Source organism: Cardiocondyla obscurior, linkage group LG16 (assembly GCF_019399895.1).
Source record: "Cardiocondyla obscurior isolate alpha-2009 linkage group LG16, Cobs3.1, whole genome shotgun sequence".
Taxonomy (NCBI): Eukaryota; Metazoa; Arthropoda; class Insecta; order Hymenoptera; family Formicidae; genus Cardiocondyla; species Cardiocondyla obscurior.
This window is the reverse complement of record NC_091879.1, coordinates 1,373,788-1,399,295: the sequence shown is the minus strand read 5'-3', so window position 1 is coordinate 1,399,295 and position 25,508 is coordinate 1,373,788. Positions and strand designations below refer to the sequence as shown.

General features: G+C 34.8%; 4 protein-coding genes and 1 long non-coding RNA gene across 22 annotated transcripts; 2 read left to right on the top strand and 3 right to left on the bottom strand.

The window, feature by feature from the left end:
- Positions 1-44: 44 nt before the first annotated feature.
- Positions 45-6,053, bottom strand: Man1 (LEM domain-containing inner nuclear membrane protein MAN1). Of its 3 annotated transcripts, none has more exons than XM_070667785.1 (11): positions 5,434-6,053; positions 3,992-4,668; positions 3,803-3,911; positions 3,535-3,725; positions 2,442-2,662; positions 2,248-2,376; positions 2,036-2,165; positions 1,326-1,593; positions 1,021-1,245; positions 745-929; positions 45-596 (listed from the first exon to the last, which is right to left on the bottom strand). In XM_070667785.1, exons 1-11 carry the CDS (start codon positions 5,610-5,612, stop codon positions 469-471), a joined length of 2,442 nt encoding a protein of 813 aa, XP_070523886.1. In that variant the 5' UTR covers positions 5,613-6,053; the 3' UTR covers positions 45-468. The 3 variants fall into 3 exon arrangements, with proteins under 3 accessions (XP_070523886.1, XP_070523887.1, XP_070523888.1); XM_070667786.1 differs by having other exon boundaries at positions 3,535-3,707; positions 5,434-6,052; XM_070667787.1 differs by having other exon boundaries at positions 3,535-3,704; positions 5,434-6,052.
- A 515-nt stretch (positions 6,054-6,568) lies between these two features.
- LOC139109027 (transmembrane protein 47) lies at positions 6,569-14,106 on the bottom strand. Of its 3 annotated transcripts, XM_070667818.1 has the most exons (7): positions 13,655-14,106; positions 13,114-13,255; positions 12,661-12,739; positions 11,302-11,488; positions 11,079-11,228; positions 10,931-10,993; positions 6,569-10,823 (listed from the first exon to the last, which is right to left on the bottom strand). In XM_070667818.1, exons 3-7 carry the CDS (start codon positions 12,709-12,711, stop codon positions 10,609-10,611), a joined length of 666 nt encoding a protein of 221 aa, XP_070523919.1. In that variant the 5' UTR covers positions 12,712-12,739; positions 13,114-13,255; positions 13,655-14,106; the 3' UTR covers positions 6,569-10,608. The 3 variants fall into 3 exon arrangements, with proteins under 3 accessions (XP_070523919.1, XP_070523918.1, XP_070523917.1); XM_070667817.1 differs by lacking the exon at positions 13,114-13,255 and having other exon boundaries at positions 13,655-14,105; XM_070667816.1 differs by lacking the exons at positions 12,661-12,739; positions 13,114-13,255; positions 13,655-14,106 and adding an exon at positions 11,596-12,602.
- A 211-nt stretch (positions 14,107-14,317) lies between these two features.
- Positions 14,318-15,971, top strand: LOC139109033 (uncharacterized). Its single transcript, XR_011546771.1, has 3 exons — positions 14,318-14,457; positions 15,048-15,091; positions 15,305-15,971. It is a non-coding gene; the product is annotated as an uncharacterized lncRNA (long non-coding RNA).
- A 103-nt stretch (positions 15,972-16,074) lies between these two features.
- Crebb (Cyclic-AMP response element binding protein B) lies at positions 16,075-23,473 on the bottom strand. 14 transcript variants are annotated; one of them, XM_070667797.1, is made up of 8 exons: positions 23,324-23,471; positions 22,268-22,480; positions 21,585-21,734; positions 21,348-21,471; positions 19,602-19,691; positions 18,934-19,077; positions 18,485-18,554; positions 16,075-18,358 (listed from the first exon to the last, which is right to left on the bottom strand). In XM_070667797.1, the coding sequence occupies exons 2-8, from the start codon at positions 22,457-22,459 to the stop codon at positions 18,214-18,216; spliced, it is 915 nt and encodes a 304-aa protein (XP_070523898.1). In that variant the 5' UTR covers positions 22,460-22,480; positions 23,324-23,471; the 3' UTR covers positions 16,075-18,213. The 14 variants fall into 14 exon arrangements, with proteins under 14 accessions (XP_070523898.1, XP_070523902.1, XP_070523905.1 ...); XM_070667801.1 differs by having other exon boundaries at positions 18,485-18,545; XM_070667804.1 differs by having other exon boundaries at positions 22,367-22,480; positions 23,324-23,468.
- A 371-nt stretch (positions 23,474-23,844) lies between these two features.
- On the top strand, positions 23,845-25,498 carry LOC139109028 (uncharacterized). The gene is made up of 4 exons (XM_070667819.1): positions 23,845-24,538; positions 24,628-24,732; positions 24,838-24,930; positions 25,015-25,498. Exons 1-4 carry the CDS (start codon positions 24,409-24,411, stop codon positions 25,344-25,346), a joined length of 660 nt encoding a protein of 219 aa, XP_070523920.1. The 5' UTR covers positions 23,845-24,408; the 3' UTR covers positions 25,347-25,498.
- The last annotated feature ends 10 nt before the right edge of the window (positions 25,499-25,508 follow it).

The window sequence follows — 25,508 nt, the reverse complement described above, 5'->3', positions numbered from 1 at the left end:
TTAGCTTACGCACATATTATTCCTACATGAAAATACTATAAAACTTGGATTAAAATATTTTTTTTTACAGCTTTTCAAAAGCATATTTAATTATATATTAATGTTATTGTGTGTGTGTGTGTGTGTGTTATTAATAATATTATTATAATTATTATTATTACGCAACTATTAAAAACACGTCTCCTCCCACATCTTGTTCATTAAAAGATACAAAGTAGAATATAATACACAAAACAGCGAATTTAAAAAGAAAATGTCCTTATGAAATATAAGTGTTTTCAATCCTACAACATGTATTTGCGCTGTGTACGGCACGTATGTATGACATCACGGAATAAATAAAAAGTAGACAGATTCCGTTAATTCTAGTCAGCAGGATAAATGTGTCCGATTTGAACGCGAGCTTCACTCTTCCTGCGAACGTCCGAATAGAACTGTGAACTTTTAATTTGCCTCCGCTGGACTCTGTCAGTAATGCGCCTGCATAGATAATCGTTGATTGTTACTCGGTTTAAGAGGCGTCACGCAGCGGGCGGCATCCGGAAATCGCTCATGATAACGTTCTAATCTCAGGTACTTCACAGTTACTAAATTACCTGAAAAGAAAGTTAAGACTATCTTAAGAAGCGTAATATTACAGCGTGTAAATAAAAATAAAATTAGTAAAACTTTATACGAAATGATTACATCGTTCAAAAACTAAATTTTAGAGAATAAAAAAAAAAATTATGATTTTTAACATACCATCGAACCAACAACCGTGTAATGCCCTGTAAGCTTTGCCAGCGTCTTCCTCCGACATACATTTCATATAAACGCAACCCTCACGACTACAAATGTCTACTCGAATGTGAAGTATTTTCACACTCTCTCCACATTTTTCTAAAATAGCGTCCTGCACTCTTGTCACCCAGTCGTATTCAGTTTCGCTGTATTATAGTATAAAGTCAATGGTAGTATAAAAAAAAGTAAATCATCCGGTACTAATTTTAGATTATAATTCCCACGTATATTACTTACATATCTGGATCAAACATGTGCCTGATTTTCAAGCAAGGGGTTGGCGAAGAAGGCAAGCTATTAACCGATCCCTCCATCGTTTCGAATGCTTGTCCTTGCCAAACCTTTGGCTTTTTACCTGAAGACGACATTTGCGTTGGAGACTTGTTTGAACTGTTGTTCGTATTTAGCCATCGCCATACGTGAAACTCTTCTCCTGCCACTTGCTGTACCTCCCTTCGAATTCTGAAAGATCAAAATCATATCTTGTCACTTATCCGTCAGTAAAATATGAAATGGAGAAAGTTGTAAAAAAATTATCGTACCTAGATTCATTTTCATCTAGAAATTTGACTGCTTTCTCCCAAAGACCAGACATTCTTTTACGATCTTTCGGTGGAATGAGATTGTCTCGAACGTGATTTATGGCAAGAAAACTATCCTGCGTGCCCGATTGCGCGGGCGCATTTTGATGATGTGATTCAACCATACTTATAATATCGGTAACAAGCTTAAATACTTCTCTCTCCGTACCTCTCTTGTATCTCAAATACCAAAGATACAACTTATAAATTCCGATACCTGTTAATGAAACTGAAGATACATAGACACTATTACAAATCTTTCGATATACAATACATATTTTTATGTATACAGACAACAGTACCGCAAACATAAATTATTTTGCGAGATATCACTTAAATTTTTCATATGAAATAGCATTTTACTTTTTTTTATTACACATTTAACATAAAAAAATACGATATCGTATTAATTTAAGATTTAAAAAATGATACCTTATTACAAAACAATTCTAGTTTACGATAGCATAGTATTAAAAACGAAATTATTTTGTCAAAGTATATAAAATTATTAAAAAATGCAGTTAATTTACTTATAGCTTATGTTACATTATAAAAGAAGAGAGAGTAATTTTATGAAAATACATTGTATTAACAGCATGCACGTAAGAATCTTATAACACGAAATAAAGTTCAGTAAGCTTTTTCAAATAAACAGTCTGTTAAAACTTTACCGATTGCCATTACGAGCAGAGAAGAAAAAATGGTAAAAAGTTTGTTCTTAACGAGGCATTGCATTGGCAGCTCAGGATTTAAAATCACCATTCCAATTTTTCCATTCAAACGAGCCGAAAATAATTTATCCTGTAACAATGAGACAAATGTATTAGTTGACATTGGTAGCATTCTTACGTTTAAAAATTAAACCTAAAGTATATATATTTACAAGGGTATCCAGTGTTTCTGTAATTTCTCCATTTTCATCATTTATATCAATAAGAGAGATACCCCATTTCGGATTCTTCATGATTAAAAATTGTGCGCTATGCAAATCCTCTTTCACCTCAAGGCTTGTCTGAAAGTAAAAATTATTAACATACATTTATATACTTTATATGTTACATTATATTCTTAACTTACCACTTTTTCATTCGTGAACATCTGTACGATATCAATATCAGTCAAATACGGTTTCTCATTTGAATTTTCGCATATTTTAGATATCGCCTTTGTCGTTAAAATGGGTTGTAAACGTTTTAACAGTTGTAATACAGAGTCAATGTTTTCCTTCATGATGCAATTTACTCCAGGTGCTTTTAGATCGGGAGCTCCATCGAGAAAACATTGCGGTACGTTGTTATCTATAAAGAAAAATATATAGTGTAAAGAAAAGTAGGAATAAATGTATGATTTTTTTAACATATTGGTTTTCTCACATTTCACATAAAAATCAGTAACTTTCATAAAAGGAGTATTGTAAATAAAAAAATAATAATTTATTTTATTTAATTAAAAGTAAATCTTTTTTTTAATTTAAAATTCTATATAATTTTTTTCCTGTATACGACATAAATTGATTTTTCTAACTGTACTTATTATATAATGCATACAAGAGATTAAAAAGAATGTCAAGATAATTATTAAAATATCGATATCTTCAAAAAATAAAGGTACATGTAATAATGGACACAAATATGTTAACTTTGAGATAAACTCCCATTTTTAAACTTTATATCTATTTGATCTATTTAATAAATTCTATTCTTACTTAATAAATAATATTTATTTAAATTTAATGATACACATTAAAATACTAAAATACATAGATAAAAAAACGGGAAAAGGAAATAAAATATTCAAATTACGTAATTCAAGAGATGCGATTTTTATTGTACATGTATATATATATATATATATGGAGAAAAAAAAAAGAAAAATACATATGCAAGAGAGTCTCTTGTAGTTCTAATTTAGTAAGTTTAAAATAGTTACTTTAATATTTTATAAACTTTATAAAAATAATAAGTGGACGTTAGTAAGAATTAGTAATTAATGTACAATAAATTGGCTTCATTATAGGCCATAATCAATTTTAAAAAATAGCATATACATTGTGCTTTGCATTTTTGTTATTTAAAATTAAATCGTTACATCTTAGAAATCTCTCTTTATCTTTAATTACAATTATATTCTTGAAAAATTCGTCTCAAAAATTACATCTCTGCATACCTACCCGATGAAAGTGATGGAAACGTCTCAGTTTTCCCACCAAGTCCCAAATATATTATTGCAAGGACTACAAAGAATAGTGCAAGTACTGCCACAAGACCCATCGATACAATATTCTGATTGTTTCGTACATCTTCTCTGTTTGTACTCGTTGTCGACGGTTTGTAAGTCGCTCTGCTGAAAACATTCCAAATTCTATTAACACATCTTGAGCTAAATATTGCTCGTTATATTACATATAAAATTCAATTAAAGTAATAATTTATATATACCTTGGTTGACTCGATGGAGAGTACATGTTCCTCAAGGAAGAAAAGTGGCCATTTGAATCTCTCTCTTTCACCTCTAAACCAGACGATAAAGTATGGCGTAATGTAGGACCTGAAATAATCGAAAAAAATTAATTCGGAATAAATGTCTCGTATTGAAATATATTTAATCGCATTAGGAAGTTTGCATACTTTTTAAGTTCGGCAATGGAGATGTGTTAATCAAAGAAGATCGTGAACTTAATCTCCTTGTAAACTCTGACAGAAATGGGGTGTCATAGTTTGCAAGGAGATCCCTTTGATTTGCACTATCCTTTCCACTCACGTCCTCCTTCGCTGGCGAAATCGAAGAAACGCTCGGCTTTACAGGAGAAATGTTGTACTTAACTTCCTTCAGCGTAGGGCCAGGTCTAGTTTTCGGTATATGATCGTAATCGAGATTTCCACGATCGTAAACTCGAGAATCGTATAATCTACTGCTCGTGTTGCCCAGGTACTTGTCGTATGTACGTCCATATGAAGTTCCAGCATCCTCGACGACATCCGAATCCGACCCGGTCTCTAAGCCGTCAGACGCATAGACCCGTTGTGTCTTAGTAAATTTACTCTGCGTGCTTTTAGAGCTCGTACGAGTTACGGAAGGCATGCTCGAATTGTCAAAATGCGTCGCAACATTAGGGTCTTTAAAGTCCGAATGTGGCGGTGACAAATTCTCCTTAACTGTACTTTTTGTTGCGCTCGCAGAATCAGGGGGAATAATCGAAGGTGGAGGCATAGGATTTGCCAACGTTTGCCGACGTAGGTTTGCGCTCTTTTTTTTCTTCACGACACTTGTGCTTGTGTCATCATCGGTGTCGTCGCTGCTATATCTAATGCATAGATGAAAAAAAAAAGAATATCAAAATGCAAATACAAAACACATTCTACATATATGTCTATTACACAATTTAAAACTATGTAAAAAAAATTTAAATTTTATCTTATTTACTAAAATTCAATTTTTTCGGTAATTTGCATTTCAGTTGGAAAAAAAATAGCTGTATTTTTTAAACAATTTCCATAATGAATTAGATTAATATAACGATTGCATTTAAATATTCTTATTATCACAATATTAAAAATCTAGTTTATGCCACACACATTATGAATTTTTACCGGCAAGGATGATCTAAATACAGCTTTTATTACACATTACCAAAAATAACGCGTAAACATTACAAGTTCATGCATCTTTTCTCATTTGAGACCGGGTGTTCCAACTTCTTGGTGGATTTGCCTATTAGGTAAACATGTGTCTATCTATATCTACATAGAGTGAAAAATAAAGATAGACACGAGTGCCTGATAGACAAATTTATCAGGAGGTAGAACAATAATTCTTTTAGTCGAGATAGGTGCTATAGAGAAAAGCATTGCATTTCCAATCACTGCTTGAATGTCAAGAATCGTTATCGCATGCTGACCTCGCGCGAATCTGAAACCTGTGTAATCGTACCGGTCTCTCGACGGTCCACTCGCGCTTCTCTCCCTCTCTTTCTCTCCTATCGCTCAAACATCGAGCTTACTTCACGTGCGCCTAAGCAACTGAAATAAAAATTCTCGTCGGTGTATCTTCCCCGAAGGAAAGCGCTCACCTTGCGGCCAAGGAGTGCCGGGACGCGGTCCCCGCGGCGCCGCTGCCACGGGCCTCCATGAGGTTCTTGAGCTTCTTGGCGAGGATCTTACGGGTCGTCTGCGTTACCGGTCCCACCGGGTACCCGTACTCCATCAGCTTCGTCCGCAGCTCGGAATCGCTGAGCGCGTCCACCGACATTTTGTCTCGCGGCCGGGTAGTGGTATCCCGAAAACGTACCTCGGTGGCCCTGGCTTACGAAAAGCGACGCGACGCCCGATTGGCGACAGCCGTGTCACGCCGCGGGACGTTTCCGCGCCGCGGACGTCCCTGCTCCCGTTTATTTCGATCGATGATCGATCCTCCGCCTTCGCGCGAGGGACGTACGCACGTACGCACGCACGTTCACTCGCCGTTGCCGCTCCTCTTGGTTGTCCACGCACGTGGACGCCCGTGGGACCCCCCGGTCGTTCCCCGCCCCGTAGACCAGTCCCCGGAACCGGCGAGATCCTGCAGTTTACGATCGCACGTACCACCACTGCCCGGCGGCCCGTCTCACCGCACACGTCTCGTTTATCGCGCGGCTTGTCCGCTGCCTCCTCCGACTCCTCCAAGCGAAGCGTTTCAACTTGCTCGGTAACTGAAAAAAGAAAAATGGCGCAATTTTCTAACGGTCGCGGTCGCGCGCATACAAGATACGCGGTCGTGTGCGTGCGTGCGTTCGTGACGGTGGCGTCGTCGGCGTGTTTCAAAATGGTCGACAGGTATCCCGAAGCGACCGGGATCTTCCAATCACGAGCGCGACGAGACTCGCGAAGTTGGCTGGGCAAAATAGCGGGAACTTTTATATTTGCAATACCAAAAACTGAATCAGAATCAAACTTAAAAGAAAAATAAAATAAAATAATTAAGTTAATAAATGCGAATTTATAGAAATTATTTCAGAAGCACTTATCTGCAAACGACATTGTTCCTACGTCACGTAATATGAAAGAACATTGAAAGAAACAGGAAATGTAAATTTAATTAAGATAAATTATAATGATGGAAAATTATATTATAAAAAATTAACTTAAGAAAAAGCTACTTAAAATACACACAAAAATGATTACAGAGTCTAAAGTGGTCTTCGGATTAATACACAAGTACGCAACGTGTTCGCTTTAACGTTACATTTTGTTCTTTGTACAATACAATACGTTAACATTGGAATATGGCGCACAAACAGTATATGAATATATTATAGGATCCGTGTGCTTATATGTAATGGTATACTTATTACAGCATACATACGAATGCGATATGTATATGGTTTGAAACTATACAACTGTTGTGTCGCTGATGAAATGCACGTTTAAACAATCAGTGTAATCAGTTAATGGCAACGCATCTCCTTTGCTTTTTTTTCACTCATTACACTGAATCGTTGTACAATTCTATCCGAAAGCTGCCCGACGAAGAGTCGGAGAATGACAAATCTACTCGGTGAACAGTGGTCGCGATCCCGTCGACGATTTGCAAACGAGAAATTTCAATTGTAACACATCGCCGTTAATTATGCGGAGAAATCCACTTCGTAGACTTCGAACACTTAATCTACGTATATTATTTAATTTTATCAAAAAAGTTTACCCCGATACGTTTGGACGACAAATATTCAACTCATAATAAGCTTTTTTTATCTCTCCCCTTTGCAAATAGATGACGGAATTACACACACATACAGTCATATACACGAGACTGACGTAACAGATTGTCTTATATGCTATGTGCATGTTTTTACGACATACATATAGAAATCACGAATTCGTTTACACACACTCGGTAATTCCTTTAATTTCTTATGTCGCAGTATTGTTTCTTATATACGTTATAAAGTATCACTACATGCGCGATAAAATTGTTTAAGCAGTTAAAGAATAGAAAATCTACTGTATAAGCAGAATATAATGTAACAACGTTGTACTCAGTTCTTAATAGTCTTTTGAGTTTCTCTCTTCTTTTTTTTTTTTTTTTTTAATATTTTTTTTCCTCTTAATCGCATCGTCGAAAATATTTCAACAAACGTGCTACGTGTTCTCTGCTATCGAAAGCATACAGAAGTCGTATTGCGATGAGGAATTCAATGTAAAACGTAGACCGTACTCGCCGTATACCGCAAACTGCACGCATCAGATTATTACGTCTGAGTATATAATGCTATAAACTACACGTACTTATAAAATATTATATCTATATATCTATATATATATATATATATATATATATATATATATATATAATATATTTATATATACACATATATGTACGTACACATATCTAATGCAAATAACGCAATAAATAACATCTGCCCGAGCTGCCTCCATTTCATCCTGCACTTAAAAAACGTGTCTTGTGCTTAATAATTAACTTAAAAGATACATGAGGTAATAAGTTCAAAGATATACGCTATAAACGATGGATATCGCTACGCTTCGCTTTTCTTGAAATGTAAAAACTTCGTCTTCAAGCATTCGAAAAAGAACCCTCCGGCTTTGCATGCTATACAGGATATCTTTTTTTTTTTTTTTCCAATACATACGTATGCTACTACAGTCTTTGCTTTTTTTTTATTTTTTATTTTTTTTATTTTATGAATTAATTAATTTTTTTTTATGTTGTCCGCAATCAACGCTGTTAACGATATGAAACGGATAAAAATGATAATACATGTGATAACAATAAGCCTTAGTTGAGCCATTCTCCATCACGCAAGCTCATTTCTTTGTGTTTTATTCACGATGAGTAACTAGTGAAACATTTATAAATGGTGTATGTAAGGCTCAAATGAGACATACGTCATCTCAGCCATGCGCTTTGTTTTTTAAACGATAATTACTTAGAACTGTCAGTCTACGATAAAGTTCCTTATTATCGTAAATCAGGAAAATTTACAGCCGTTACGACAATAAAATGTAAAAGCTAAAATTATGAAGCGCTTTATGTATAGCTTAGGTTTGTATCAAATCGGTATATATTAAGTAAATTATTCCCTCCTCATGGGGTGTGCCCTCACGCTACGCATATCGAAAATTTATGACATGCATAATGAAATTGGCAGATTTTCAGTATAAATATATATATGTATATATTAGTAATATACGCAGATTATATATAAAATAAAAATAAAAGAAACAAAGGAAAAAAAAAAAGAAAATTATGTGTAATGTGTGTGCATAAAAATTAATAATAAATTACTAATATCTATAATATATACACCACATTTACAAAAAGTCTGATGAAAAAATTACTTGACATCAACACATTGTCCCTTGAGGACTTTTTTTCGACAGAAAAAAAAGTGTTGCTAATACGTAATTAAAACAACTGGAAAAAAAATGCAAGAAGCTATATTAAACTTTTTTAAATAGCTTGAAAAGAATTATTCACGACATTATAGATTTCATACAAGAAAATATATTATAAAATTAAAAACAAGTTTTTCAAACGTATCTTTCTCAAATCTGGATTTTTATAATAAGTTTTACATTATATATCATCTGTTCTTAGTCACGGTGCTGCTTAAAAAAATAGGGACAAGTATCGATGATAGGCCAATATAAGTTGTATCTTTACTTCAATTATTCAAATTTTGGTCACAAATGCACATGTTACCCCAGCAGAAATATCCTGAACGTTTGGACGGTATTGTTTAAGTACTTTCAAACATATTTGCATTTATTAAGCAAATTAATATATTATAAGAAACAACAATTAAATTCAGCTTTCAAAGTTTATAATATTAAAAGCATTCAGTATCATAAATAATTACGAAACTGATCTTCTACTATAGTTCACATGTGTTATTTTTATGCTAATGTATCTTTTTTTTTAACGAAAAAAGATACTTTTATGTATACTTGGTCAGTAAAATATTATCAATATCCCAGTATTTTTTTACAGCACATTTAAAATATTTTATTTTACTTTACGTAAAATGTGTTAAGTAAAATATACTTTCATGATATTTTTTCTGGGGCAACTTGTACAGATAAAAACGAATTAAGGAAATAGAATAAAATGTGATATGTTTATCATTGTAGAAGAATATAAATTGCGAAGGATAAAGAAAATCGTTATTGTAGAATGAATTAGATATAATTGTGTTATGTGTGCACTAGATAGTGTCCAAAATCCCAATCCCGATGTTATATTGATATTTACGATTTGAATTTTTATCGGGCGTGATGAAATCTATGAAATGTTGGAATCTTTGCTTGTCTTTTAAACTTGATGACAATTACATTTTTATTAATTTAGTTTATGGACAATAAATGCAGCGTCATCATAACGTTAATTATAAACTGTTATAATATAAATTACAGTAAAAATATTATACGAGTGCATGTATAAAATTGTCCAAGATTATGCAAAATGGAAAGATATGAACAAAATTAAAGCTAATAATGGTCCCAAAATTGTCAGTTAAAAATTTATCGTTAAATACAAAAAAAAAGTCGGGAACAAAGTGCGTTCTTCTTCATAACTTCCTTAATAAGATACTTTTTATCAAACTGATAGTAATACACACCCATCTAATGAACAGATTATATCTACCTCAGATATTTTCGAACAACGATAATAAAAACCGACTGACAGATTCTTCGACCAAATTCCAGTCAATTATTTTTTTTTGTTTTTTTAAAACAATTAGCGTTACTATTTCTTTTCCAATAATTTCTCTTAATTTTTAACATGAAATATACAGGATGTCTCATAGTAAACTATCTTTTTTTCAGGAGTAGGTAAAACTTATCGAGACTAGTAGGAAAATCCTATGTTATATTATATTTTTCACGATAATACCCGAAATATGAATTAAAAAATCTAATATAACATAAAATTTTCTTAATTGTTTCGATAAATTCTATCTGCTCCTGAAAAGAGATAGTTTACTATAAGACACTGTATAAAACTTTAAATATTTAAATTTTCTGAAAGGCCACCAAACATTCTTTTGTATATGTATTTGAAGAAATTTAGATTGGTCAGAGAATCCGTAAGGGTAGTTTCACTTGCATTAGCTAAAAACGCTCTATCAAAAAAATCGGTCTTATAGGCTTGTATACCTTCTCGTATGCGCATGTGTTGAACTGTGAGAGCAGAAAAAGATGAAACAAATCGTCTAGAGAACAACATCGGGCAGGGAGCAATGCCACTAGGCTAGCTGCGTTCCACCTCGTCCAGCGTGATGTCCCATGCCAATCATGGAACCGCCGCTTCCTATATCATCGCGAACGGTTTTCTTTTCCTTATAATAAATTTCTTCACTTTCCTTTTCGCACAACAGTAATACTGCTCCTCCAACTAGGAAAATGACTGCACCCCAACCGACACCATATGCCCAACCAAATTCCCAATTAGTTCGATTTCCTGAAAAGAAAATTATATTACTTTATACATTACTACAACCGCGTACGTAGAATTTTTTTTTTCGCCTTTATTTATTTAAATTACACAAAAAAAAGTTAAAAAGTTACCAAGATTCAGCTCTGCTGCAAAACATATGGGATATATGATCAATGCTATCAAGAGAGACACCACTGAAATAGATATACATATATTAATAGATTGTAGAAAATAAAACTGAAATAAGAACGGAAAGAAAGAAACTTGTATAATACTCACGTGCAACACCCATGCAGAATACTGCAAATCTATAATATTTGTGCTTATCCCTATGATCTTGCGTACGCAAACCGAGGCCGGTAAGAATCGTCGCAGCGATGTCAGTCAAAAGACACACCACGCATAAGGCTGCAGCCGCTTTTATGTAGGCTACAAGGTAAAATGTGAGATTACAATCCCGATTAGCATTAACCAGAACGTTTGGCTAAGAAACGAATGGTACCGCTATCCCTGGCTGGGTAGCATCCCGGAGGGTCAGGCATGTTGAAGGGCAGTGGCGTTGGAGCGCCTTCCTCGATGCAGTGGGCGAACAACCCTTGTCTCCATCCCAGGGCCATCAACCAGTCGGTTGACGCCAGGCCCATTATCATGAGTAGAACCACTATGATCCCGCATATAAAAGCGATCACCTGTAAAGAGACAAGTAAATGTAGTAGTAAAATGACGTATGAGAAATCAGTAGGCCACCGTTCAAATCTGCTGTCGCAGAACATCAAGGGTAGAGGAAACGCGATACCTGCGCGATCTCGTTGTCACCCATATGATCCTCGGCGACCGTGTACATAATCATTTCACTTCACGAGTTCGCAATCACGATTCGCGGAGATAAAGCACGCTCGGGTCGACGGCAACCGGTCGGGAAAAGTCGCTTCTCCGCGGCGTTCCTTCAAAGACGTACGCGCGACGACGACACGCTTCTTCCAGGGTAGCGCGTACGATACATCGTCCGCCCCAGGGCGTTCTTTCAATGCCGGACACTTACGTTCGCAATTCACGGACTCGCGTGAACCCACCCTCCGTTTCTCGCTTTCCCAAAAAGACGCCGAGATACGCGGGTCACGAAATAACGTGCGTCGAAGGTTTCGCGCGACAATCGTGGTGGATTGCGGCCAATGGGGGGAGGGTTGATTAACGGGTGCGTGGGTCAATGGCTTTTGTCGCGCTGGCGAGCCCGCAGCGTATTATCGGACGAGGGCAACCCCCTATAATGCGAACCGCGCAGATTGCTCCCTTTTTTTTTTTTGTCTCTTTTCTTTTTTCTTTCTCCCTCTCTCTTCTTCTCGCCTCTTTCTCGCAGAGCGGACGGATCGCTGATCGATGGCAGTATTTCGGGTCGTGGCCCTCTCCCCTCCTTCGTGACTTCGAACGATTTTTAATGACCGACACTAGAAGGAGGGAAAGGGAGAAAACCGCGTCTCAAGCGAGAGCGACTGACTCTCCGCAACTGGGAGAGGGAGGCAATCGGATTCTAGGTTCCAGGGAGGCTGCGCCCATCAGCGCCCATTAAAGGTCGCGGCGCAATGCGCGCGAGCGCCAATCTCTACGCTTTCCCATTCTTTCTTCGCCCTATCTTTCATTTTAATATTTTTATCTCTCTTTCTTTCTTTCTTTCCCAGTTCAGTATATATTTTCCACGTTCTTTTAATAGCTCGTAATTCTGATAGTCTTGAGATTATTCATATTCTTAAATAATACCTTGAAATTTTGTTTTAAAATCTTAATACACAGCATATACAAAATTTATAAGTAAATTCTATATGCAATAAAAAATAATTGTTATAATTAAAATTTATAAATTTACCTTAAGTGGCCTGGTCACGGTAAGAGTTTCAATAGTGGTTGTTTGAGGCATTGTCTTTGTTTTTTTTTATTTGTACTGGCTGAAATAAGAAAAAAAATGTAACTAAAAAACGAAAATAGTGGAAGAAAAATTTCTGTGTGAATTAACTTAAAATTATTGCATTAAAAAAAAAGAACAAAACAAGGCAAACAAGATGCATTAAGGAGTCAAAGTAAAATTTGGTTCAGTACACTTAACTAAAAATAAATAAATTCAATGTGATTTTGTAGGATACCCATGGATATCGCAAAGATAAAAAGGAAAAATGCTCTATATCTTTTAGTTCAGATTTAATTATAATCTTACATTGCAAATGATATAAACTTTGATCAGCACTTATTTAACAATGCAGCAGAGTGTCAAACTTTTTGACTTTATACTATCTCTGTCTACAATTTTAACTTTGATACACACCACAAAATCTCCAAGCAAAGAATAAGAAGGAGAATCAAGAAACTGCTAATATATTTCTCTGAGATTTCTCACTTCTAACATTCCACATGTGATTCATCTCTGAGCAATCCATCTTAAGTGCTCCTTTCTCCATCCATTGTCCCTGTCCACCATCACATCTTACATTTTAATTTCATTAACTGCATCAAGTCTCTTTGTTTCTGTCCTTTTCAAAATTTGAATTTCGAATGCATAATATACGATTGAAAAGAATTTGCATCATTTAAAGAAGCTCGCGAGAAAACAGAAATCGAAATACAAGTTAAACATAAGAACAACAGAGACGTATGCAAAACATCTGGAAAGTAAATTAAAAAAAAAAAAAAACGTATAAAGAAAAAGCGTCCCTTACGCTACTTCGTACGGTTTTAATTTACACGGGCCAGGAGTTCTGTTCAGGTTTCTGTCTCCGTTTCCTTACATTCAACTTTGCGATCTGATTTTTGTCTTCGTCGAGACGGAGTCTGTTCACGCAGAGAAACTGTATGTACGTTACCACTACCTTTCAGAAAGAAATTTCTCTTCGTCCTATCACGCGTGCCATTGGCACGCGAGCTCGGTTTCGAGGTTAAAGTTGGACCCACAAATCCTGATCCGAAATGGGAGTAAAGATCTTTTCCTCTCTATCGCGAGAACTACGCGTCCATACCGCCTCGTCTCTTCTTCGGGATTTACTGTCGCGACCTCGTACGCGCCGCGAACATTCGTCAGCTTTTGCGACTTGCGGATGAATGCACGGGCTGGAGATTCTTGTCGAGCGAGTCGACGGGAGCGTGCAGCCCGAGATTACTCCAGGTGCATGTTTAACGCCCGGCTCACGCCTTGCAGGTCCGATGAATCATTTTAAGATAAATCCGTATTTTGTCATCCGCTCCATTCGTGAATAACCAACGCTCGGTCGCTCCGGTCGCTCGATAGTACATCTAATTTGCACCTTCATGCACCGTCTGCTCTCTGAAGTTAGATCTTAAAAACCGATTCACATGTAGGGTAAAAAATAAATAATATTCATACTCCAATTTAATGAAAATAAATATCTTTATGATTTTTATTAATAAAAGTCTTTCGGCCGTTACAAAATCTTTAGTGTGATCTTCTTAATTTCCGAAAAACGTTGAGTTTTGTTCAGCCGATGAAATCGTGCCAGGGGTGGGGATCTTCAAATCAAACTCATGAATATCGTCTTCAAATAGATGCCGTCGTCAGCGGTCTGCATTGAGCAAGTTAAGCAAGTTAGCTGGGGCAGCCATCGTGGAAGGGTCGTTTCGTGCTCTGTTAAATTAATACGACGAAATATTAAAACAGGTAAAAGAAATCAATAACGTTTAATTTTAACGCGAAAGAATTTTATAATCGACGCTCGCAACGATTAATTGACTAAAATACGGATTGAACGTGAAAAGTCTTGGTTATTCGGGCAACCTGCTCGCCGCGATTCGCAATCCACGTGCATCTACCGAAATTGTCGATCTTATTACAATTTACTAACTCGTAATACAATTAAATTTTTATCGTTAAATTGGAAATGCACATATTATTATTAATTACCATGTCGATTTTGCTTAATAAAAAGAGTTATAATTAAATTGAGAACTTGAGCCCAGTACAAAGAATCTGTTCTTTTTTTCAAGACTGCATTTTTAGTGATAATTCTGAATTTTAAACTAGAATTATATTTGTTAACTTAATATATGTTGTATTCTTGCACATTTTGATCTTTAAAACGTTTTTATCTTGCTTGAAAAAAATTTTAATACTCACACATGATGAATTTTACCAAGTATGAAATCATGATTATAATTATACATGCACTACCAACTGAGATATTTTATATTTGCGCATTTATTGAGAAAGCTTAAATATATAAATTAATTTTGTTAATATTTATTTTTCAGAGGTATAGCACTGAGATAATTTTTTCATTTGGTGTAAGTAAATGGTAAGAACCACTGTTATAAATCTAATATTTCTTAACATATATACATAGTAAATAAAAATAAATAGGATGATTGTTACATGTATGAAGTAAAAATTTTCAAACATTTTTATTTTATGATTATTTTTACATGCACTACCAACTGAAATAAGTTAAAGTTCTTTCACAAAAAATATTGTTGTTTGAAAATTGCTAATTTACATTTTATTTTTGCAGAGAGAAAAGAAAGGAAGATACTTGCATAGATTAGATAAAAATTGATAACTGACACTGTGTAAGTATATGTAAACTGTAAAAAAAAGAATCAATAATTAATTAAATTTATTTGTAGAATTTATATTGCAATAATGTTGAATTAAAAATTAAATATAAATTGTAAGAATAATTTTTGTGTATATGCCTTATAATCAGAGCTGTTTAAACAGTAACTACTTTGGTGATCAGTAACTGGACGATTACGATTATTTGTAATCGTAATTGTAGGAATTTTTTTTTCTACAGCTCTGCTTATAATTAATGCATTCAATTTTTTAATACAAAAGTTGTAAAAGGAGAGACTGCGTGACTATCCAGCATACCCTCGAAGTGCAGGAAGTCACGTCGGTAGCCGTAGCAAGGTCATTAGGAGCACAACCCACCCATATCATTCCAGATCCCACACCGCACACGGTCAAAAACCTAGAGGATAATTAAAAGACAACAGAAATAAGTTACTACTTTTTATTTCAATCATCAAATTATAAAGACGCATAAAGATAATGAGAACTTATAATTAAAAAATGCATTTAATATTGCACTAGATTTCACTAGAATAAAGCTTCTTGGTTCTCTTCTGTAGATAACAATTTAACTCAATAAAAGGTACTGCTTTTAAAAAACAAAAGATTTAATTTTATTAGTAAGCAAAGCAAAATTTAATTTTTGAAATAAATGTTTGAGTATTCTCAAACACTTAATAATGCAGTGGCGACAATGAAATGCACATGTAAAGGATACGGCACATTTATTATCTCTAATGATTCTTTCATTCTGTTTTCTTTTCTTTTTTTTTTTTCTTTTTTTTAAGCAAAGTTTCATAAATTGACAATGTTCATTATGCGTTAGCATTACAAAACTACGAATAATTAAGAGGGACCGATAAAATACGAAATTCTAAACATGTGTCTGGCGTCGAATTTTTGGGTATGTACTATCTTGTTATAAATAATTTTCATACGTTCATTGTATGCTTTAGAAAACATCGGATTTATCTTTTTCGTTTACGATAACGTATGTAATTCATGTATAATAAATTCAAGATTTGCACCAGTAGACAACTAAAATTTACAATACGTCATCAACTGCAACTTTTGTTAAAAAAATTATGTTCTTTATTTGAATTTGTAACGCTATCTTTTCATGGTAAAACCACGCATATGGTTCGCAATACATTGCGCAGTGTCAGTAATTGGTTATCGATTCGACGATAATGAGATTACGTGGGAACACGAGTTTCCAAAAAATAATACAATTCTCGTGATAGAGTTGCATGTGTCAAGTACATAAAACTATATTAATAATATACTTTAAAAATATTATATATATTTATATATATATCTACCCATATTTACCTACAACATAATTTCCTTCATACGTATATACATACATATGCATATGTTGCGCGTTTCTTTTGTATCCAACATATGTATATGTATATCACAATTATCATAAATCTTCAAGGCACTCCAGATGTATATTACATTCATATTTTACAAATTGTGTTGTTCAGCGCTTATTGAACGGGGCATTCTGACGAGACGTAAAACAGAATTATTTTGCTCATTTTTTAAATGACGTAGTACCGCTCTGTACGCACTTTTATACAGCAAACGAAAAAGACGATGCAAACATGACAATAAGATATCTATGTTCTTCTTCTTTTCTTATATCACTCGAATTTCATATAACTACATTTTACATTTTTTCCTACGTCAATGTCAAGATTCTTTTATAGAACATTCGACTTTAAAGCATTCTTTTTCAAGCAGAATTCTCAATTTTTTTGTGAAACTAGAGGACATATATGGTTTTATCTTGTGACAGATCATATATTATATATATGATCGTATATATTAAGACCTATTTATGGTAGATGGAAGCGCGTCTCGCCATAACACGGTTTATATATATATATATACATAGAAATTCGTTCATATTGTTAAATCGATAACAAATTGTATTGTAGCAATACACAGCAAATAAAAAACTTTGTCCATTTTTGTTTTTTACGTTACGAAATAGATAATACGTAGATCAATCTCAAATTATTACACCATCAAGTAATCTAATTGCACCAAATGTATACGGTATAACAATATTTAAAAAAATACTGTTATAGTAAAATTAAAGCTTTCTTTGAAAAATAATTTATTACATTTTAAAGAATAATTATTTTAAAAGATGCGAATACAACGCGAGATATTCCAATTTTTGTTGATCTATTTGTCAAAGTGTTTTGTGAATCTATCATGAATATTTCAAACGTCATCTAGTGCACAAATGTAAGCCACAGTATGTTAAAATTATTTACATAAATATTTTCATGCAAAAGTGAAACGCTATTTCCAGCTAGCGCATAAACTCTTTCCGTACATATATATTCTTTTTTTCTATATATATATATATATTGCATATAAAGAAATTAACTGCAGCGTGTCATAATGATGCAAGACACACTTTCATCTAGTACAAACGGTCGGTAGACAGTGATGCTAAACAAACACGAATATCATTTGCCAGTTATCTAACTGTTCCAGTCTTTAAGATCGAAATTTTAAATACGCAGATTCAACTCGGAATAAATGCGCCATATTTACCCAAAATAGAGACTGATATATTGCCTACGTGTTTGCTGCCTCCGTGTCTTATAACTTTGGCTTCCCGCTTTAGTAACAGCAAGTTTCACAAGCCTTCGTATTCGTACTTAAATACAGTATGTTACAGATAAATATCTATAAGAATGCATGTACATCACCATCGCTTACCCCTAGCAACATTTAGGATAATGTACACAAACAAGACATGTACAGGTTCATCGACTGGATAATAGTTTTGATACACTGTCGCGCAGGTTTTAAACACCAATCTCAGTCGGTTTTTTGCTGATATAATTCTTTTAACGACTTCAGTTCATCGATTAGCGTCTGATTTCTGTTCTCCAGCACCGCAACACGATTTTCTAAGCACTTTATATATTCTTTCTTCTTTCTTCTACACTCACGCGCCGCTTCTCTGCACACATTAAAAATAGATATAAGAATTCTTTGTCACGGAGATGTTTTCATAATTATGTACATAATATAGGAAAATTTTATAAGGCATAACTTTATATATGATAAATCTATTCTTATCACTCACCTATTTTTAAGCAACCTCAGTTCTCTCTTTCGTGCAGCATCTTCCACTACTACCCCGTGACCTGTGTAAGCTGGAACATTGCAAGAGACTGCACTTTCTAATTTTTTATGTTACGTGTGTCAAAATTTTGCATAATATTTCTTTTTTATTAACTTATTTTATTTTACTTATTAATTTATTAAGATAAAATTTGAAAAGTAATTTTATTGACGTTTATTTATATTATAATTAAATATTAAAAATTATGACAGCGTTAAATTAACATGTTATATCATGCAATAATATAGAATATAGAAATTTTGATGAAAATTAATTATAATGTGCTACATTTATCTAAAACAATATAGAATATATTACAACAATGTATTATTATCACAATACAGTATTGTAATATAATAGAAACAGAGATTTCTTAACAGTTTTTGACAGGAAATGATGCAAAAGCACACCTGGGACAAAAAATTGAGTGTCCTGGCCCTGTGCATACTGCACTATAGCTCCACCCGCTGTCGCCGCATTGCTCATAGTTAACGTGTGAAGCCCCGGAACACCCTCCCCTTGGGTTGCAATTTGAATAGTACCGGCAGGAATTACTGTAAAACAAATTATATCGGAAATATAGACGTATACATGTGTTTTTTTTTAATTTTTTTTTTTTTAGAGAAAAGAAAGAAATTCTAAACGATACGTGCCGTGTATAACGCACTTAAAATGATAATGCATCTGCATTGAAAAAGATATGCATGACACGTAATGATATCGTGGGTCTTTAGAAAGTTTTAAATTTTTACCGTTCCTTTTTTTTTCCATTGAATGATCCAAATGACACGTTTACATTGATATTATCCCATAAGCAAGAATGCCACACCAAGCGAGTATCGTGAGAAATGATATACCACGTTAGGCAGTACACACAGGGATGGAAGACAATTATAAAATGTCAATAGATTTTGGTTTAAAAAAAAAATCTTTTTTTTTTTTTTTTTTTTTAAATTGAGTACTCCTCTAACATCATCTCCCTCGGTATAGAGAAGAACGTATGAGCTAGATATATGGATAACCTGTGGAACGTAATACAGCCAGGAAAGATACGTAAAAGGAAGATAAAATAACCAACCTGTTTGGTAATGGAGCGAATGGGAAGACACTTCACTGTCCACGTTAGAATCACACTCGGAGGATGATTCTAAGGGGGGCAAACGACCGTCTGTAACACCGAATCAACCCAAACCCCCATTACAATTAGCTCGTAACCGGTGCCGCTAACGTGTGTGCATCATTCTATGTACAATGTATCGCTTACTTTTGCTCTTTTTATTTTCTAAAAAAACGCAAAATCGTATATCTATGTCGCATTGAATAATATCAATTATTTTCCATTGCAAGTGATTGCGCCCAAAAAGTAAAAATGTAGCAATAATTGTAAAAACAAAATCGAATTTTATCGTGTAATTACAATTTGTTAAGCTATTTCCTCTCTGGCTGCTGATTATACGACATATATTTATCATTGTGCTATGTGCAGTCAGCTCATACAAAAAGGAAATAGAAAAATATTTAGAAGCGTTTATTGAAGATAATTAATTCTCAAATATTAAACGATAAAATAATTAAGTTCTAAATAAAAACAGAGAAATTACAATCAATTCTGCATAAATTACTCACACAATAAATGGATGTATCTTTTATATACATATATATATATATATATATATATATATATATATATATATATATATATATATATATAATTATTTTTTGCATACTTTATTTTCCAAATTAAAAATTAATAAAGATGTATCCTTGAATAATCAAAGATGGGAAAGGAATTGGCTGATACGATTTACACTTCATGCAAGGTTAATTTGATAAAGATGTTAATATTTAGGTACTTGCCCCGACGTTCTAAATATATTTCTCATATATACAATGTTCCTTTTTTTAATAAAACATCAACACATTTATTATTTTTAATATTGCCGTCAACTGTACTTACCTTTTTACACACCACATATACGTGAGAATTAATTATCGTTAATCCGATAATTTGTTACATTTTTTTACCGTTTAATATAAAAAGCTTTATCTTTATCAATCGTTATCTCCTTTTTGTATTAATTTTATTAAGGTAATGAGGGAACAATTTAACTAAACATTTTTCCAAAATCTCTATTTTTTTTTTTAATTTAAAAACATTTTAATAATATCCCATGTTTGCTTCTAATATTAATTTATCGTTCGCGCTATTCTATACACAAGCTTGGTATGGCATACTTCTCTTGTACAATTGTACAAAATATAAACGATATTTTACTTAACCACGTAGTAACTAATTACGCTTGGAAAAGCCTTATATTACCTATTATAATTTAATCTAAGGTGCCAGAAAATTTTTGATACAAATATTCATTACATCATGCTGTGTAATAATATTTGAGAAATACTATTATAATAACATAAATAAAAAAAGGAAAAAAAACGATATTTATATTAATCAGTGACAAATTAAAAAAGCTAGACAATCTCGCGGTTAAATTTTTTTATAATTTCAAGGTATATACTTTTGATAAATAAATTAATATTACATAATTATACATTTCTTTCATACGCTAACTTGTATGAACTGACATGCACGTAAACGTCTTTCGTGATTTAACATACGCGAATCATTTATTAATATCTATTCCATAACTCTGCATTCAGGACGATATGCTAGGCAAGTTATACGAATACAATTAGCTCGAAATGTGCAAAGATTGGAGAACGCAAAATTATATTCCCTGTACCATGACAATGAACTATTACACGACAGAATGTCTACGAGCACGTTTCGAAATAGTTAATCTAAAAAAATTTATCTTACCTGTAATTTCCCCTCCACCTAAATCGTTGAGAATCTTTCTATATGATGGTCGTCTAGTAAGAATATTTCTCTTTTTAGGTGAATCCTCATCTGAGAAACTGTCATCACTGGCAGTTTCAACCACCTTAATAAAAATTGGGATCATATTTTTAATGCTCTAATATTATTTACATTTATTATTATTTTTATATACGTCAAAATTAAAGTTTAAAAAAAATATTAATATGTATAACTTACTTGAAGTGTTTGCAAACTACCTTGGGCAGTTTGTATAACGGAGTTGGGTTTGCTGACCAAGATAACGTTCCCTTTAGAGATAGCGACGGGTTGTATATTTGTGGCGGTTTGTATCACGGACTGTTGATTGGGTTGTATAACCGATTGCACCTGCACAAATATCGCACATAAAATATCAATCGAGTATTAAATCAAATGAATTATTATGCTATTAAAATCAATTTTAAATACACATTACATATGATTAGTATCTCTTATATATACGATACTGTATTCATTATCACGCGGATCGATATCTTTTACTAACACTATGAAAAATAACGTTACATATCGCTTACTGTGTTTTACATTTTTTTATATTTAAACCAGCTGAAATTAGTTTAAATAAATTTTCTAACACACTCAAAATTCGTATGTTTGATGTGCACCTGATACAGTATCATATTCAAGACGTACTCGTAATGTTCTACAATCTAAGAATGAAAATATGATCTTGGGAAAGCATTCCGCATTCCCAAGACGCAACCAGCATTATGCAAGATCAGATGTCTAAATCGGATTGCTCTTACATCGTGAAGAAACAATAATGGTAATAAAGGACAAATAAACGGTATATGCATGCTCCGAAACAAAGAGATGGCAAATTAATCGGACATAGATACACAGGAGAGTCTCCTGTATACCTGTGTTGTTCCTGACGAGGGTAGCGTCAGTTGCACAATGCTGGTAGAAGCTACCAGGTGATGAGTTTGCTGCTGATGTGTTCTATTGATAGATTGTACCGAGGTTGCAATTGCAGGTGCTGCGTCGCCACCCTGGGAGCTCTGGGACAACGGATCGACAGTTGATCCATTTTCCTCGACCATACTTTCCATAGCCCGGCTACCTCGCGAGCTCTGCAATATAAAACACGCTGTAATACAAATATCAAACATATGGAGAAAGAGAGAGAGAAAAAAAAAAAAAAAAAACAAACGTGCCTGGTTAAGCGACAATTAACTTGAATGCCCCGACTGCTACATATAGTTGATCATAACACGGCAAACTTTTCAATTCGGAAAACTTAAGAAAGCGCGAATCGTTTAAATGTCCCGCCAACGAGCTGGATGACTGCTACTGCGTCATTTACATAAGCGAGGCTAAAAATAATACGGGCGGGAAGAGGGGAGGGGACAATAAACACGCGTTCATACTCTCACTCTCTTTCTCTCTGTCGCAATCCATCTATCTATCCACCTTTCTCTCTCTATCTATCTCTCTTTCTCATTCGGCGGAAAACGACGGGGAACTGTCGTCAGGGTAAAATGGCAAGGGTAACCCTCGATCCCACGTCCTCCGGAAGCGCGATCGCGTAACCCGCGGCAGGTTCCCCTCACCCGCGGAAGGGGGGGAGAGAGCCGTGGACATCGGGGCGGCCGCGGGATGTGAGCCCATGAAAAAACGAACCCACCTCGTGTCGGCCGTTGGGATTGTACGCGGACACGCGCGGTCTCTCTTCGGCGGCCGTCGTGTCGCCATGTTACGCGGCATCGCCGTTGGGCGCAGCGGATGAGCGATGCCAGAGCGATGCGTATGCGTTGCGCGGGCGATACCCGCGAGGCGAGAGCGAAACACGACGAGGCCGAGCGCGCCTCGGACCGTACCTCCGTATCGCGCGCGCGAGCGACGGCGGTGCGGCGAGGAAGCGCGCGCTGGTCCACGGCCCGTTGTTGTTATTATTCTCCAGCCGGGGCACTTACCAGTTACGTATTTCTCGTCACCAAGTTTGCTGCAATCGGAGTGGGCAGTCGGGCAGGTACGTAGCAGCCACGTCAAAACTCCAGTGGCTTCGTCACTGGTGGAGCCCACGACCTCTGAGTCGCGCGTCACGCTCAAGATGGCAGTCGCCGTCGTGCTCGCTGCTGCCGCCGCCGCTGCTGCTGCTCCTGCTGCTCCCTGCTCGCTGCCGATGTCGCCGTTGACCGCCGTCGCGCCTCTCCTCCACCGCACTTCGACCCCGCGTAATCTGATTTCACGTATGCCTCTACGCACGTCACGCGTGCGGTCGCCGCTTTCAACCGCGACCAACGATTCCCGCAATTCGTTCCGCCGCTCTGCTGCACTCCCGTTGCACTCCCGTCTCCTTTTCTTTTTTCGCGCGCTTTTCGTTTGCCTTGTCGCTCGTTCGTTGCATACTTCGCGTGAGACATTTGTAATACGTGACGTATATCACAGTCGTTTGCGTCTTATTACTATGCAAATTTGTAAAATGTACAAATTGCCGCATCGTCGATCGTAATTTATAAATATAGGCTTCATTCGCGATTTGCATTAGACGTTAGAAAATGATCGGGAACACGCTCAACGCAGGTACATATCGCTCAATTTGTTTACTTTCTTTATGATACTTTTTCTACCTTTCTTTTTTCTCTTCAGACGTCTGAATACGAAGTACTGTAAGGAAAAAGAAAAAAAAAAAAAAAAAAAAAAGCGAAACAGTCGCGAAGCGTAGCAATGATCAAGACTCAAGATGTTATGTCTGTACTTGTCGCATTTGGTGAAGAATAACTGTCTCAGCTTTGTCGAAACTTCCTTTAGATGGTGGGAGCGAAAGAATATAAAGGTTATCGTTATCAGTAAACGAAGAATCATATTTCACGGCATCGTATTACAACAATATTTTACTGAGAAAAAAATGAAGGGAGAGGACGCAGCTCGCTAGTTGTGAACGCGTGATCAGAAGGAACTGAACAAAGCTCAGTCGTTCGAAGTAGCAATACGATATCTGTCACAAGATTTCACGTTAGCTAGTACAAAGTACTAAAAATAGCGGGCTAAAACAATTATGAAACGTTTACGTTGCAACAACGTTACGAGCGTAGCCTTTATTGGGATATTATTCTGCTCTGGAGTTGTAGAAGTGATGGGTCATACGATAATGTCGACATTGGACGCATCGGCTATCGAGCCACATAGTATGTATTAAATTTTGCTTCTTTTTAATAATATATGCGTTTAAAATAAGTATACATGTATATCGACTGAAAAAAATTTCTTTTTGTAGACAAATTTATTATACAAGTGTACAATAGTGGGTGCGAATGTATTAAATATGATTGCGGATGCTGCCAACGTCTAAATTGGGGTTTAGTCTCTTTAAATGGGACATGTAAGTAATTACTTGTAGTCTGTACTGTAACAAATTGTTTTCAATTTGTCGCTTATTGCTTATATATTTTTTTATTTTTGAAATTTTACGTTCATTTTTGAGTAGTATGCATAAATACAACTTACCTGGACAATGACTATGGGATTTCACTCACATTGACTTTTAATAACTTGATAATTTTTAACGAGACAATTACAGGTAATACTTAATTACGTACAAAGTATATATACGAAGTTATTTTCCGACAAACGGAACATATAAATACGTATGTTCTTTTTCTAGCTCGAAATCCGCCACCTTTTTGCTTTGGAGACGATATTTATGAATTATTTGATGCTGAAATTTGCTTACGAATTTACGATATAGAACTTAAGAAAGACAAGTTTCACGCGTGTTTCGAAGTCTCAGGAAAAATAATGAAATTTACAATCGCAAAGATACACCTGGGTTGTTTGCATTTTAAATCATCGAGTGACATAAAATATATAAACGAGATTATTGAAAACGTACAAGAAAAAAAAAAAATTATACAAAAAAAAATAGAAGATAATTGGTCATTATTCTTTCGGAAAAAAATACAAAAAGATACACTACCTAATGTAATCATGGTATAAATACCTCGAACGAAGGATCTTAAGATCAGTTAAGTAATATAAGTTTTTTTTTTTTTTTTTTACGCCATTTTCTTAAGATGCTTAAATTTTATTTAGTTTAACAAATGTTTAAGTTTTGCACTAGAAAAGCATACACTTTTTTTTTTGGTTTAGCAGGCTATT